Source organism: Maylandia zebra, linkage group LG14 (genome assembly GCF_041146795.1).
Source record: "Maylandia zebra isolate NMK-2024a linkage group LG14, Mzebra_GT3a, whole genome shotgun sequence".
NCBI lineage: Eukaryota > Metazoa > Chordata > Actinopteri > Cichliformes > Cichlidae > Maylandia > Maylandia zebra.
Window position 1 is genome coordinate 21381632 of NC_135180.1, and position 16204 is coordinate 21397835.

At 39.8% G+C, this 16204-nt stretch overlaps 1 protein-coding gene across 3 annotated transcripts in view; it reads right to left on the reverse strand.

Annotated features, from left to right (window-relative positions):
- grik4 (glutamate receptor, ionotropic, kainate 4) overlaps positions 1-16204 on the reverse strand; it is a 362487-nt gene that overhangs the window by 133582 nt on the left and 212701 nt on the right. For all 3 annotated transcript variants that reach the window (XM_076873193.1, XM_004543748.3, XM_076873194.1), the window contains exon 4: positions 4367-4531. In XM_076873193.1, the coding sequence (XP_076729308.1) occupies positions 4367-4531 (165 nt within the window). The remainder of the gene's footprint in view (positions 1-4366; positions 4532-16204) is intronic.

The window sequence follows — 16204 nt, forward strand, 5'->3', positions numbered from 1 at the left end:
AAAATGGATGTAGCTCTGGATGAAAAGGTCAATAGAGTGAAATCTGCTTTAAAAAAAACAAACCCAAAATGTTACTCATGGCCCAAATCAAACAGCATTTATAGGCTATCACGCAGCAGAATTAGCACACTACTCTTCAGTTGTGCTTTTACTGCTATTAAAAGTTGATGGATAACTAATGAGGTACAATATATTGCCACTAGTATTCGCTCGTCTGCCTTCACATGCATATAGACCTGAGTGACATCCCATTCTTAATCACGAGGTTTAGGAGTGTGTTTATGGGAATTTATGACCATTCTTACAGAAGAGTGTCTGTGATGTCAAAGAATGATGTTGGATGAGAAGGCCTGGCTTGCAGTCTACTCTCTAATTCATCCCAAAGGCGTTCTGCCCGGTTGAGGTCAGAACTCTGTGCAGGCCACTCAAGTTCTTCCACACCAAACTCACTCATCCACGTCTTTATGGGCCTTGCGTCATACACTGGTGTGCAGTCATGTTGAAACAGGAAGGGGTCATCCCCAACCTGTTCTTGCAAAGTTGGGGGCATGAAATTGTCCAAAATGTCTCAGTATACTGAAGCGTTAAGAGTTCCTTTCACTGGAAATAAGGGCCGAGCACAACTCCTGAAAAATCAATTTACACACTGTTCTCGAGCTAAGAACACTATGCGCCTCAGCATCTGCCGCTCTGTGATTTTACATTGCCTACCCTTTAATGGCAGAGTTGCGGTTGTTTGCAGTCACTTCCACTTTGTTATAATACCACTAACAGCTGACTGTGGAATATTTAGTAGTCAGGAAATTTCTGACTGGACTTGTTGCACAGGTGACATCCTATTACGGTACCATGCTTGGGATTCACTGAGCTGCTGAGAGCGACTCGTTCTCTCACAAATATAGAAGCAGTCTGCATGCCTTGGTGCTTGATTTTATACACCTGTGGCCATAGACGTGACTGGAACACCTGAATGCAACGCCAATGATTTGGATAGGTGAGTAAATACTGGCAGTGTGGGGTACATGGGATCAGCTAGAGGATCTGAGTATCCCACATTCAGGGAGTCAAAAAAACCAACAAGATGCTACAACAAGCCATAATTGAAAATGTAGGCGCAGACAAAGTCCAATGAAAGTACAGCGCTGGAGTTCAGGTAGTCACTGACTACCACAGTCTGTTCCTTTCCACATTCATTACCACAATTAATTTTCCTCAAAGGCCTCATGAGAAACTTGGACTGTTGTGAAGGACCGCAACAAAAAGATTATTAAGTGATCAAATTAATATGAAGCTGCACTCGGTTCTGCTTGGTATTCATTTTATTTATACAACGGTCCCAGTTTGTCATGTGGCCTTTGGGGGAAATTAATTACCCACCCCTGCTTTATTTGTTCACAAGAAGTCAAACTCAGCACAGCCCCTTTCTGATGGCAGTCTGACTCAGTCAATGACACTGGGGACCTCTGCTATGAAGATTTTCATCTTCACAAGTCTCAAAGCCAGTGGGACTATTCTTATTCAACAAGGAAGAATGTGCCACACTCTTTTTTTCTGAGGGTGAAAGTGAAAAAATTGGATTCACCTTATCTGGAAGAAAAGCTAAACACCAACAGAAACTGTTGTCTCTGACAGCCTTAAAACCTGTGTGACCATAACTGCCATAAACACAAGCGTTCTTTTTCTCCTTGATAATAACTATTTACATAAACATCTATATACATCTCCAGAAATACTTCACAAGATTTCCATAATTATGCAAGTCCCTCGAGTTCCTTTGTGGTTCAGATCATAAGATCATCTTTAGGCCATTATCACTATTTAACATTGTTTTTCACTAATCAATACAAGGTAGTAAACTCTTGTCCTTAAGAAATAGGGAAAAAATCCAGTTAAGACTCAGGAGATAGGGCTCTTCGGCTGAAATTTTTGGTTTATCGGGTGATGGCCTTCAGCTCACACTGGAGCGGTATACAGCTGAGTGTGAAGCGGCGGGAATGAGAATCAGCACCTCCGAGTCTGAGGCCATGGCCCTCAGCCAGAAAAGGGTGTAATACGCACTCCGGGTCAGCTAAGAAATACTGCCCCAAGTGGAAGAGTTTAAATATCTCGCAGTCTTGTTCACAAGTGAGGAAAGTTGGGAGCGGGAGATCGACTAATGGATTGGTGCTGCAGCGATGCGGACGCTGTATCAGTCCATCATGGTGACGAAAGAGCGGAGCGTAAAAGCAAAGCTCTTGATTTACTGGTTTACTATTTCCCCACCCCACGTCCCTACACAAAGCGGATGTACACGAACTTTAGGTAGTTACCGAAAGAACGAGACTGCGGATACAAGTGGCAGAAATGAGCTTTCTCTGATGGGTGGCTGGCCTCTCCCTGAGAGATAGGGTGAGGAGTTCAGCCACCTGGCATGGGGTCAGAGTAGAGCCGCTGCTCCTCCACAGGAGCCAGTTAAGGTGGTTCAGGCATCTGACAAGGATGCCTCCTAGGCGCCTCTAGGTGAGGTGTTCTGAGAATGTCCCCCTGGGAGGAGGCCCTGGGGCAGACCCAGGACACGCTGGAGAGATTATATCTCTTGGCTGGCCCGGGAGCGCCTCGGTTTTCCCCCAGAAAACCTGTTGGAGGTGGCTGTAAAACATGATGGAGGCTCTGTCATGGTAAAGAGCTGCATTTTGGCCAGAGGTGTTGGGGATCATGTTAAAATTGATAAAATCATGATAGCGGAAAAATACCTTCAGATTTGAATTCACAAATCAATGCCACCTTTTTCAGCATGACAATGATCCCAAACAATGAAGCACCATCATTCATGGATTGGCCTCCATAGAGGCTGAACCTTAACTTTATTGAAGCAGTGTGGGGTCATCTTGACAGAGAACAGAATAAAAGGCCTCAACATTTAAAGAAGAGCTTTAAATGACTTCAAGAAACCTAGAGATCTTTCCTGAAGACTACTTAAAGAGAGTAAATTCAGGATGTGTTCAAGAATAAAGGTTGTCATATAGATGTCACACATTATTATATAGAACAGAAAATCTGTGCATGATAGAATCTTACAGTATGTGGATGTTATGCAGCAAGCAGTCTATGTCCATACTGAACAGCCAGGAAAGGACTCATTGATGGTGGGATCTGACTTTTCTTCCCAGGTAATTCTCACTCTGTGATATTTTCATCTATCCGTGGCCGCTGATCCGTCCCTAATCCAAATCCTGGCTCTAATTACACACTCACACTTTCACACACTAAACATTTGCACAGTATACACAAAATCCAGCTTGTGCACAGCTACACACTTTGCTTTACATATACCCACACGCACAAACACAAACACACGGGGACACATGCACGCACGCAAGCACACTAAAGGAACCACGCTGTGAGGTTTGTCTTAGCCCGGGCAGAGAAAGTAAAACAGTTTGTTGTGGCTGTGGTAACTGAAGTGCTGTTTCCATGTATTAGGCAGGCACCACTGAAGCTCTTGCATTTGGGAAAGTAGGAATGTGTCATATTGAAAATCAATGGCTGCACTTTTTGCAGAGACACACTGCGCTGTATTGATTTGGGGTGTTTAAATTAAAAATTTAAAAACAAACAAACCAATAAACATTGAGGTGTGATGCAACAAGTCACCAGACAGTACAAAAATGCTGTGGGTAAGTGCTGATACCGCTGATAGCAAATAGCTACTCTGGCTTGTGTTAATAGGGTCACTCTCAGTGATGCATTTGTCACATCTAGGTAACAAATTAGTGGGAATCCCATGATGGTCTGGCCTACTTAATAAAAGTTCAACAACACCTGGATTAGAATGTCCACTGCACCTGGTGGTTTAGGCCAAACGTGACGTGTTCTGTCTTTTCGTGCACATTTCCATTTTTATAACTTGGGGCTAATGGCCGATGCGTAGACGTAAATGTATGATTGTGCCAATCTTTATTGCCACTTCTCAGAAATCCCAAGATCTTTAAGAAAGAGATCTTGGAACAGCTTGAAAAGATGAGACTTTCTGGAGAAAAAAATTAATTAAATCTCAGTGAATTTGTTGATTCCTTTTTCAACTGATGCTTGTATCACAGCGTTGATGGTGGAGGTTTATTTTCTGAGCCTATTGTTCAGGACTAGAATGCAGGATTACAGGGAGCATAAATGGTGATGGGCCCGCGGTGACATCACAATCGGAAAAACTTTTCAAGGTCATCTCTAAAAAAGCGAGCAACCATATAAAAAAATAGAACATCTATTAAAATATGTTATGAGCAACTACTTGCAGAAAGAGCAAGAGAGGCTCTTTTTCTCTGAATGAATAAACACGTTAGCCAACAAACACACACAATCACTTGCTTTTCTTTCCTGTGCTACTTACTTGTTTCCCCCATCTCATATTCGCTGTCTCTCAGCAGTTCAAAGATGTCCACCTCCAGCTTGCCAGTGATGGAGCGGTTACTGCTCCTGTTGATGCTGTCTTTGGCCAGCGTGATAGCCAGACGCTCTCCTCTGCTGCACTCCATAGGGTCATCAAGGATGGCAGCTGAGGAAAATGGAAAAGGCCATTGTGTTGTGAGACTGAGAGAAAATCCCCCAAAATAAAACACATTTATTCTCAGTGGTAAGTGAAATATTTCCCAAATGAAGGAGAGTGAAGGTGGCCTTTTTGCCATTGAGTTGAGGAATTTAAAAAGACACTTTTTCCCCTTTCTTTAATAAAAAGTCTAGTCTACAGAAAGCAGCTCCCAAGGCGGCGCACAGGCTTATTAGGACCAGTGCTTATTTGACTTTTCGTGAACACCTTTCTCCATTATTCTTGAGTACCTCCAATGGCACAGCATTATCCTTAATAACTCCATACACTTTTCCAAGCAGCTTGTAGAGTAGGGGTGGGGTATTTAATATTTCCAAAAAGGTGAAGTGCTACATAATGTAAATAATGGATCTGTATGTTAAAACCCTGAAATCTTAAAAGCTTTAAATTCTTTCACCTATTCAAAGGCATTTTAAAGGGCAGCACAAAACCTAAAAGTCATAACATCCTCTATCATGGAGCACAAGAATGAAAATCAGCATCTGTAATGGCATGCCAGACACTTAGAACACCAGTCACTGCAGCAGCTTTCCAAAGACACTACGTACACCGTGTAGGTCTACAAAATTAAATCAGTTTGTCACAAGAACACTAAAGAATGACAAGACAGCATGTTGTTCTCCAAAATGATTTAGGTGCATTCTCTATGCAATATTTGTTGCAGTGTAGTCGCATTATAATCAGAGGAACTGATTCCTGTCTTGTATATGGCTTAGCTAAGCCAATTATAAAGGGATTGGATATAGATGATGCTTTCTTCTCGTTTTTATGCAGAAAAAATAATGTAATTCCACCACAATAAGGCTGCAGATGGTTATTATAAATCATTGCACAACACATCATAACTAAGGAGTGGCACATTTGTGTGCATGCTCCAATTTTTTCTTTTTGGGAACAACATTATGGACTTACTCCGTGACCTTTAACGGCACAGGTGTCACATTGTCATGATGAGCAATTATGCAGGCGCAGCAAACATCATCTGTTTACTGTGTTGTCAGAAAGGAGAGAAACAGAATTGCACACAGCTTCTCATTCTGTCTCTTATTTTTGATTATCAGTCCAACCATTAATGGGCTTTTTTTCGTGAAATTGTGTGGCTTGATCCACTGACTCTATGCTGGATCAATGCTCGTTAGAACCCTGGCAAGTCAGCAATATATCAACAATCAGTCAAGTGCCTATTCATTACATAACTGCAACAATTTTGAAATTATATATTGACAACTTAATCAGCTTTCGACTCAATTACATCAACAAATATTTATATGAAATGCAAGACACCTTCAAAAGTCTACAGTCAGGAAAGTAAAGCCTAATAAAGTGTGCAGCAGATGTCTGAAAGCAGGCTTTGTAATTACTGTAATTACACTGGGCTAGCACAAAGGTTCTTAAGTTAAATCGATTACATCTGCAGTTAAAGCGCAGGCAGGAGATAAAAGCAACCAACCCAGAAAAGTGTGAAATTAATAAGGCACAAAAAAAATACAATTAAGTACAACATGGCTGAAAGGGAAATGTGCTGTAGGCTGTCCAATATAGAAGAAAACCGTGGGTTGCGTGTCTCATCTTATCAGAATTAAATGATCAGACGTGCATGCAAAGCTGAAACATGTTTGAAGTGACCTTTTCCCTACGGATCACACAGCTGAATAAACATCAGCTAACTCTGACTCGCAAAGATGAGACATACCCACTCATCTGATACCATCACAGCGCCAAGTCACAGCAAGTCAATATCTACAGCCCACTGAATGCTCTGTGAACAAGCGGAGAGTAGCCGTGGAAGGTCATCTGAGGTTGCACTCACCTCTGGCTTTTAAAGCTGTGAACAAAGGACATGTTTGCTTCTTCATGGACCCAATAGACTACTTCTTGATTATTTCCAGCTTAATATCATATTATTTAGACACCATTGTAAAATCAAGAATAAGATGCCTTCAAGAGCTGTGTGATGGTGCAGCTCACAGGTCTTGGGTTCGAATCAACCAGACAGCTGGGGCTGTGTTTGCATGTTCTTGCGCTTGTGTGGGTTCTTACCAGCTCCAAAGATATGAACGGGTTAGGTTAACTGGAAATTCTAAAGCGTGCGTGGGAAAGGCTGTCTGTCTCTTTGCTTTAGCCCAGCAGTACACTGGAAACCTGTCCATGGTGTATACCAACTTTTGCTGGGATAAGTTCCAACCCTGAATTGGATAAGCAGACGAAAATGGATGGCTGGATGGAAGTATAGAGAACTTTTCCTGGATTTAATTGTGTAGAGAAAAAATGACTCTGTTCCAAAAATCTTACATTAGCTCTCTCCTCTCTGTCCTAACACCCCCCATCACACAAGCACAGTCTTTATACAGCTAAAAATGTATCGGTGCTGACTTTTATCGTCACATTGGATTTAGTGCTTGCTCTTCCAGGTGAAACACTTTTGCTTAAACCGGCAGCATGCCTTGCTTCCTGTGTGGATACTACTCAATTGAAACTGGCTTGAAACAATATTTGACCGGTTAGTCTCCTGTCACGGGCTCTTCTAAAGCCAGAAAACGAGGCCAGTTTCCTCTCAGATACAGTATGCAGGCTATTATGGAATATGGGAGTCATAATAAATGACAAAAAAACCAAAAACCCAACATGCATGTTGACAGAACATATTAAAGATGTGATGAAGGATAATAAAACTAAAACAAACAAACATTGTATGACTGCAGGACACTGTCGACTTTAAGTAATTTAATTGCATTTTCCAGTTAATTTTTTTCCATAAGTGTAAAACATTTAAAACATTTAATTGATTGGTATGCATTCAGCTTATACTAAGCATATTTTCTTAACAATTCATTAGTTATTAAACAAATAAAACTTTGATTTCATATATTTCAGCTAGATTTTACTCAAAATGATTTCTTCCTGTTAATGAGGGCAAAGACTTGGTTTTTGGAGTGTAGAATAAAGTATGAACAGCAGGATTCATTCTAAAAAAAAACTTGATTATACGGACTCACTAACTGCGCAGTAATTGCTTCATCCGGCCATGTTAAATAAATTTTGAATCAATGTTGAAATACTGATGAAACTTGTCAGTGTAATAGTAATGACATTGGAATAACATTGATTCAGTTTGATTAGGTTGATTATGTTTTTCTAAGATACGATAAGACAAGACTTTATTGATCCCACGACGGGGAAATTTTTTGCGTTACCTCAGCGTAGGTACAGATATCAGAAGGAAATACAAAAATACAAATAAGTACAACCAATGAAAAAAAGTAAGATAACACACTATATACAACGGTAGCATACACAGTATGTGATTATGGATACAGTTGTGGAAATATGCAAGACATAAACTATATAGCTTATAATTGTCGTTGTTTATAATTGATGATCTAGTTATAGTTGACCAAGTGAAAAGTTATGGATTCAGAGATGACTGGGTAATTGAAAAGCTATTATCAATTGAACTGTTCCATCACACCCCTCGCAATGTGGTACATCCCGTCTGACCACCATTGGTCACTGATCTATGGTTGACCAGGAATTTATATTAAAATACGATTTATTTATAGATGAAAAATCATGATAGCTGTCAATATAGTTGACTGGGAAATTAAAGTATTGCATCCCATCTGTCCACTATTAAGATGATATTTAAAAATCTATGATACAGGAGACAATCCTGTATTAGTTGACATCACTGCACCCCAGAGATCTCCTCTGCATCAGGTAAGCATTTACTTATTTTTTAATATTTTAAAGGTGCCAAATGTATTTTAACCAATTATATTTCATACTTCGTCAAATACTGAGTACAGTGACACATATTGCAGATGTGTAACTGTCACCATGGTCATTATTAGGCACTTAAAAATGTCAATAACCGAAGTTAGCTTGCTAACGTAACTGACAACTTACACAGATTATGTTAGCTAGGATGAATTCTGGAAAGAGAGAGATATATATGAAAACCTCTGAACAAAGTCTGCTTTTTCCTTATTTTTTTTTCATGTCCTATTTTCAGTTTTTGGTTTTGTTTTCTTTTTGTACATGGAGTCACTGAGCAAGTGGAGGCAGTGACAGTCTGTGACTCTTTTACCTTCAGGCAGTTCACCAGGTGGAGGCAGGACATCATTCAGTAGGAGTGAATTCATCAAAAATTATTGTAAACTAATCTTGATTTAATAAATTAAATAACTTAACTGATGTTAGAGTTTAATAGTACACTCAAAAATGTTTCACTCAACATCATTACACCATTTATTATAAGATAAGTGAATTTAGATAAGTAAATTTCATTATTCTGAAGTAGTGGAAGTAATTTTTTTTACATCAGTTGAAACAACACTTATGTCCTCTTGATCTTTAGTAGTGACGTCCACATTGTTTCAGTATTAACTGAGGGTGCAAAAATGATCAAGAACCAATATCAGAATTCAATGATGATTCAATGACATTTAGGTTGAGAGTATAACATTGATTTTACATGCGTTCAATTATTGTTTGCTATCTGTGTCAGCATCTCAATAACTGTATATTTCCCCAGTTTAATTTGCAGATCTGTGTGTGCGTGTAAAAAGCCACACTGATTGTTGTTTCTTTAGTGGGCACTTTTCTCATTTAAGAAAAAAACAAGAAAGAAATATCACCTCAAAGCTGCAAGAAAAAATATAAATGCCAATACAGTATTAGTATTTTAGTTAAATGCTGTAATGCACAATGAAAGCTACCCGCAGAAGTAAGTAAAATCAGTAATTCTGGCAGGTTCTGTTCCCGGAGGAATTGACATTTTACCGTGGTCAATACATGACAGCTGGCAAACAAGCAGGGCTGTTTTCACGCAGCGAAAACACGGGCTAGAGTTTGATCCATTGAAACCAATCAATGAGTTGCCAGAAGGTATGCTGAGGCATGGTGGCATCTGGACTGTGAAAGAGAGCTTCAGTGAAAAATAGGCAAAAACAAACAAAAAAATTCCTCTGCAGTACCGGCACACAGCGGCAGGCTATGATCCAGTGAGGGTTTTTTTTGTTTTTTAAACACCCCTCAGATGTCATCCCTTAATTAACTTGTCACGCTGATTTTAATTGTTATACCGTCAACATCAACGGAGAAACTAATTTGCTTGAACTACATAAACTCTGCTAATCTTATAAGTCATATAAACAAACTAAAAGACAGATTGAATGAAGCAAGGCAACACTGTAGAAGTGAGTCTTGCTACCCAGGAGCCACCTTGGTCACACCCCTTGGTGGCCATCTCACTTCTTATTTGAATGAATCACTTTAACTTTGGTGTTCGAATCAAATCTTTGTCCTCTTTATCCCAGAATAAGGTATAGGAGCATTTCTCCCTCCTATTTCTATTTCTACACGTGAAAAATTACACAATGATAAGACCTTAAGAACGCTGTTAAGAGTACAGTACCCTAGGAAAACAGCTAAGGGTGATACAAGCACCATCTTTACAGAATATATTTCCTGTCTGGATTCTTTTCGACCCACGTCTCTCTGTTATAATGTCACTGTTGTCATTAAACCTTGTGACCTTATGAGTCCTGCTTTTAGAGGCTGGATTTATTTATCCTGCAAATGTGATTTGAAGCAAAGTAGAAATGTTTACACGTTCAGAAGTTTACTTGCAGCAGTTTCCTGGCTTTGGAACAACACCTTTAATGACGTAATCATATAGAAGCTCAATGTGTTACTGGAAAGTGGCAGTCAAGGGTAAAAAATTCATTATCTTATTGAAGGATCTGCTTGCTTCTCTATTAACTCAATGGGTGCATCTCCCTTTCCATCAGGGCGAGTGCTAAATACAGATCAAATAAACTAGGGCTTCTCCTTATATATGAGGCAATTAATGGTAAAGTGCTCGCCAACTTTGATTGGAAGAGAATCTATTATCGGAGGGATGCGTGGGACGGGGGGGAGGGTTCAGTGTGACTTGGCCTTTGATCAAATAATAGGGTTTTAAAGAGTCCAGATACTCTACAGTGATTTAACATGACTTTTATTCAAATGGAAACAAGGATAAGAACATCATAATCTATTTTCATATTGGCAACCATTCCACATATGTGTTCTCAGCAGTTATTATTATGTAGGGCAGATACCCTCTGCTCAATGAGATAGAAAAATCACCTTTAGGGCAAATAATTAATGCTGTGTCTACAGCATTTCATAGAAACAAACTGTGTTAGTAATGACAAAGTAATTCTTTTAGGCTCAGCAGGTCACAAAACTGATGGAGCTACACAATAGAAAGTGAAAGCATGAAAGTACATACTGGTCCTGTTTATATTTGGGGTCCTTCAGGCCTTTTCTTTGGCAGTAGTCACCAGACACTTTGTTAGGCACACCTTGCTTGTACAGAGCTTTTGTTTACTTTAGAAGTGTTAATTCCTCATGTAATAGATTCAGCAAGGTCCTGGAATCACTCCTCTGAGATTTTGGTCCATATTGAGATGACAGCATCACGCAGCTGCTGCAGATTTGTCGGCTGCACATCCATTCATTTCATATTTATATACTTCAACTTACATCAAATAGCATATGCTTGAGTTATTCAGGGAAAAAAGTGGCTCTCTAAATCATTGTTCACATGGCTGTTGCTTGTGATCTCTCAGTGCTTTCCTTTTCTCTTCTGTTTCGCCTCATCCCCAAACTGGTTGTGGCAGATGGGCCCTCCTGCCTGAGCCTGGCCCTTGTGGAGGTCGCTAGTTGTTATGATGAAGTTCTTCACTTCAAGCGTTTGACCATAGGGGATTTGATGACTGTTGGAGTTGTCTTGCTAATATTAAAGATAGACAACATTTGTTGTAAACTGACCCTGTGTAACGTACGATGGAAATAAACTCAATTCTGTGTCAAATGTTTAAGTGTTTATATCCAGTCAGGATCATTTAAGTTATTTTGTTATTTTATATCTGGAAACTAGGGCTGCCACAAACAATTATTTTGATAGTCGACTAGTCACCGATTATTTTTGCGATTAGTCGACTAACCAGATCATCATCGATTGGACGTAAAACGTCCAGCTTATTGCACCAGCAGCATCTGCTCTTATATAACTATCATTAGCTTACAGCTTTAAGTGTTTAAGTTATGTGCTAACTAAAAGTAAAGACAAGATGATATTTTATTAAATTTTAATGAAATTTGCAGATTGTTTAGGTGAAGTTCACTAAACTCAGCCGTCTGCTCCTTGCTATCTAAAATATAACAGGACATCGGAGTATATTCTCGAGCATCTCACACTTCTGATAATCAGTTGTCTGCTTGACGTTTATTCATCCATCCATTCGCTTCCGCTTATCCATTTGACGTCCGTTATTACACTCTTAAATCCTACTACTTATTCCTGCGTCTTTTGTGATCTTACAAAGCTTCAAACGACGCGTCGACTATTAAATCAGTCGTCAACAATTTTGATAGTCAACGTAATCGTGACTAGTCGACTAATCGTGGCAGCTCTACTGGAAAATAGCAAGAGTGTAAGCATTTCTGCACAAAGACTGCTCAGGCTTGGACTGTAGATTACTCTTTGCATACAGGCCTCTTTCTGTACAGAGTGGGAGTGACCTCTCCATGAAAAACCTTGTAAGGGTTTTACTTGTTTTATTATGCTTGAGTGGCTGATCCACCTTATCCCACCCCTATGTGTTTTCAGGGTGGATCGCATTTGTTTTCCCTGAAAACACAGCAACACACACAAACAGGCTATGCATTAATGCCAGTTTGTATAGGGCTTTATGACTGAATCAACTAAGGTGGTACACTTGGATGCTTTTCAGAAACATACCATAAAAAAGCAGCACACTACCCATTCACAATCTTCCGAGGGACATTGATTCCAGCATTCTCAAGTTTTAAGCACCATTCTTTTTTTGTTTCTTTTACTTTATTATAGCAGTTTTGAGTCACTGGTTTATGTATGACTTGCTATAAAATACCAAACTAAGTATCCCGTGTCTCATTAAAACTGAAATCACACAACTCAACCAGAGAGTGTAATTCAAATAAAGTGCTCAACTTATATAAGAAGTGCAGAACAGTAAATGGGAAGGTCATAGACCTCCCAATTGGAAAATGCAAAGGACTGCCCCCTCTCAGCACCTCCATTCAGCTGCCTTTCAGTCTAATGGGTTTGCACAGTTTGCCATCTCTTCACAGTGAGAGGCCAAAAGGACTGAGGAGGGTGATTTAAAAGATTTTTGTTTCTGTTTTCATTGTGACATGCAAGTATGGTCAAGGTCAGTCATGTCAATAGATTGTGCTTAATATAATCATACAGCCATGTAGTATGTGCACATGCATACACACATATTCCAGTAAAATCACTCAGTTTGAAAGTTCAGTGAGAAGCGTCTTGCTTTAATTTTAAATCTGTCATGACAGCAGCCTCAGTCCTCCTGCAATTTTCTTTTTTCAAATCCACATAAATAACAGTTTTTAATCCAACACTTATTTGGTATTTTCAACATGATAAAAACACAATTTCTTGCTAATTTGATGGTTTCTTTGACATTAATTAGCAGAGAAACTAGACAGCTATCACAGCCTTTTTCAGTGCCATATATTCCCTGTTTGTGTCTGAGAGTGCCAATCTGTGTGCATGTACCTGTGTGTGCCTAAACACTCATGCACTTGGGTATGTCAGCAGATGAAAATAGTGTGCATTATGCTTGTCTAATAGGGGCTTTATTCACTTGGAGCAGCATGACTGTGAACTACACCAAAGCCAATCTGTTTGCTTGTCTGACTGCATGGCAAATGGAATTGCTGGTTCCACACTATAATCAATCTCATCCGCAAGCCCTGTGGTGTGAACTGCCGAAGGAAGCGGAGGTGCTATCTTACATAATTAGAAAACCTTGCTCACGGAAGACCTGGTGACAAGAAACTGATTTCCTGGTGTCACATAATGTAATTATAAAGTACACACTCCAATCATAATGTGCGCGAGTGGACTGATGTGTTAAGTCTCATTAATCTGAGGCTGAATGCTAAGGCCGACGCCACTGGCCTGTTAAAAGATTGTCAGTTTGACTTAATGCATTTAGACGGCAGTTTATGCAGTTTCTGTTGCAACTAGTGGTCAGCAGAGAGGAATAACTATAAATGCAAATATCAGTGAGATGCAGTCAGTAATTATGATAACAGGATGGCTATAACAGAGTCTCTGATATGCGGAACAAACACTGCCTTTATTTTCTAACTCTGTTGTAAATAGAAACCACAAGGTGGTAACACTAATATACAGAGATAGTAAATGAAGCCCTAACCTTAAGTTCTTGTCAACCATTTGTGATTTTTCTCTGCAGAACTTTTGCTACTTTTGGACAAGAGCGGAAGTTGTCCTGAAGTTGAATAAAACACAATAGAAGTAGAACAAAAACAAAATCTCACAATATACAACGGAAGCATTTTTTGGGGAGACAATAACATGGCTGATGTTTTCCTTTGTGTTGTGTAGGTGGTGATGTATAACATATAATACTGTAGATACATGTGTGCTTGTCAGGATCTGACGGGATAGGACCTCCAACCCGGAAGTGCTGTCGCCCGGAGCTGCCGCACCTGCAATCAATTCACCAGCTGCTGCCAATCATCTACCATCTTGGGCAGGGCTATTTAATGGTGTGGCGGAGTGACAGACAGCGCTGGAGTATTGCACTAAGCCGCGAATTGGGACGGAGGATTCACTGGCACAAGGAAACACTTGGAGGAGAGATGGGCACTCACTACCACGCACGGTCTAAGCACGGGAAGAAGGACGCACTAACTATCATTATTACACATTCAAACTATTGTCAACTTTGCTTCACTGTAAATAAACGCACTGTCTTTATTCTGAGCTCCGCGCCTGAGTCCACTCTGTAAACCACTGTGACAGTGCTATTAGCTTATCACCTCTGCACCTGTTCCATCACATTATTGTCTCCCCAAAAACATGTTTGTTACCTTTTTTTTTTAAAGTTGTTTTTTTTTTAATTTTGCAGCATTTTTCTATTTGCTGGTGTTTTCTTAAGTTGCCCGATTGACCTCTCAGGGCGACCTTTGAACATTCTTCTTTTTGAAGTTCCCACTCTGTGGTTAGTTAGTCTGTGTTTTGCTTCTTCCATACTGACTATGGGCAATCATAGCAAACAGCTAGTGACCAAAATCAATCGCAAAGAAAATTTTGGTGCAACACCCTCCTCGACCTTTTTTGTAGCCATTACCCAGCAGCATCTGGCAACCTTGAGCAATCTTTTACCAGGTGGTAAACATATAAGCGTACAGGAGGTTGCCATAGGATCATTCACTGGTCTGAACTGAGGCCTAACTAATAGGTTATAAGACTGAAAGCAATATGTGCAAAGTGGTAAAAATCACTGATAAAAATGTAAACATAGGTGCCCCTGTGTGACCAATGTGGCTGCAAAATCAATTGGAAATTCAAAAACTGTATTGTGGAACTTTCTATAATCTCAATAAGTTCAGTCATTTCCTGCAGTTATTGAAAAAACAAGCTCATATTAATGAAAATGAGAGAGAGTGAGACAGAGAGTACTCTGCAATTTTTGTTGTGAATATGAGAGGAAAGGTGACGACAGCTGTCTCATGAAATAACTGTTAACAGTATGTGGGAAAAAAACTGTTACCATATCCTTTATGTTTTATGCACTCATGTTAACTGATAAATATGTACATAGAATCTGTGTGTGCATGTGTATTCTTTGCATGATGTCCTTTTACTGAGTTTCTGCTTCACTTCAGCTTATCATCAGTCAGCACTGCAGAGCCACGCTTTAAAACAACAGCTACCTAAGTGCAAATACACAACTAGCTGATGCAGTAAAACAAAGGATTTAGGAGCTGCAGAAGATGCTTCTAAGGTTTAAACAGAAACACTCCCAAATGCATGTACAAAATCAAATTATATTGAACACAAAAACAAAAAAGCATATTATAAAAAAACCCCCCAAAGATGCTATGTGTGAGGCTTGAATTTGTAAACTAACAGATGAAAGAAAATTAAAAAAAAAAAACTATTATTTTGTAAACTTTGGCACAGATACATGGAAACTGCAGACGGCCAACATGCTGCAGATGTTGACACGAAGCACTAATAGCAGCTACCACCACATTTTCAGTCTCTCATCGTTAATACATTAGCAACAACAGCGCTGTGCAGCACAATGACATTAGATGAAATGAATGCACAGAAGTTGTTTACTAAAGGGTTCCACCGACAGGCTGTGCCCATGTCAGCATGCTTACAGGAAATCCACAAAGCATAAAATAGAGTCAGCGGAGAATCTGTCACAGGAGTGCACTGATTGATGAAGGTGGACATGGCTAGGTGAGTCTGGGAGTGGCAGATGCCAAATGAGAAAAATGATGGCGAATAACTACAAAAACAAGCTGAACAGCTGGCTTGGCGTTACCATGTTGAGCTATAAGTTTATTCTCCTGCGTGTGCAGTCAAGTCTTTCACTTCATCCACTGGCATACTGATGCTGCTCTTTTCCAACCCAGTGGGACAGGGATTGAGCAAAGTCTGAAAGCAATTCATCAGCGCAAAGTAGCCTGCCCACTCTTCTTTCACTTGAGTCAGCTGAGCCAACACCAATGCCCCAATCAAGC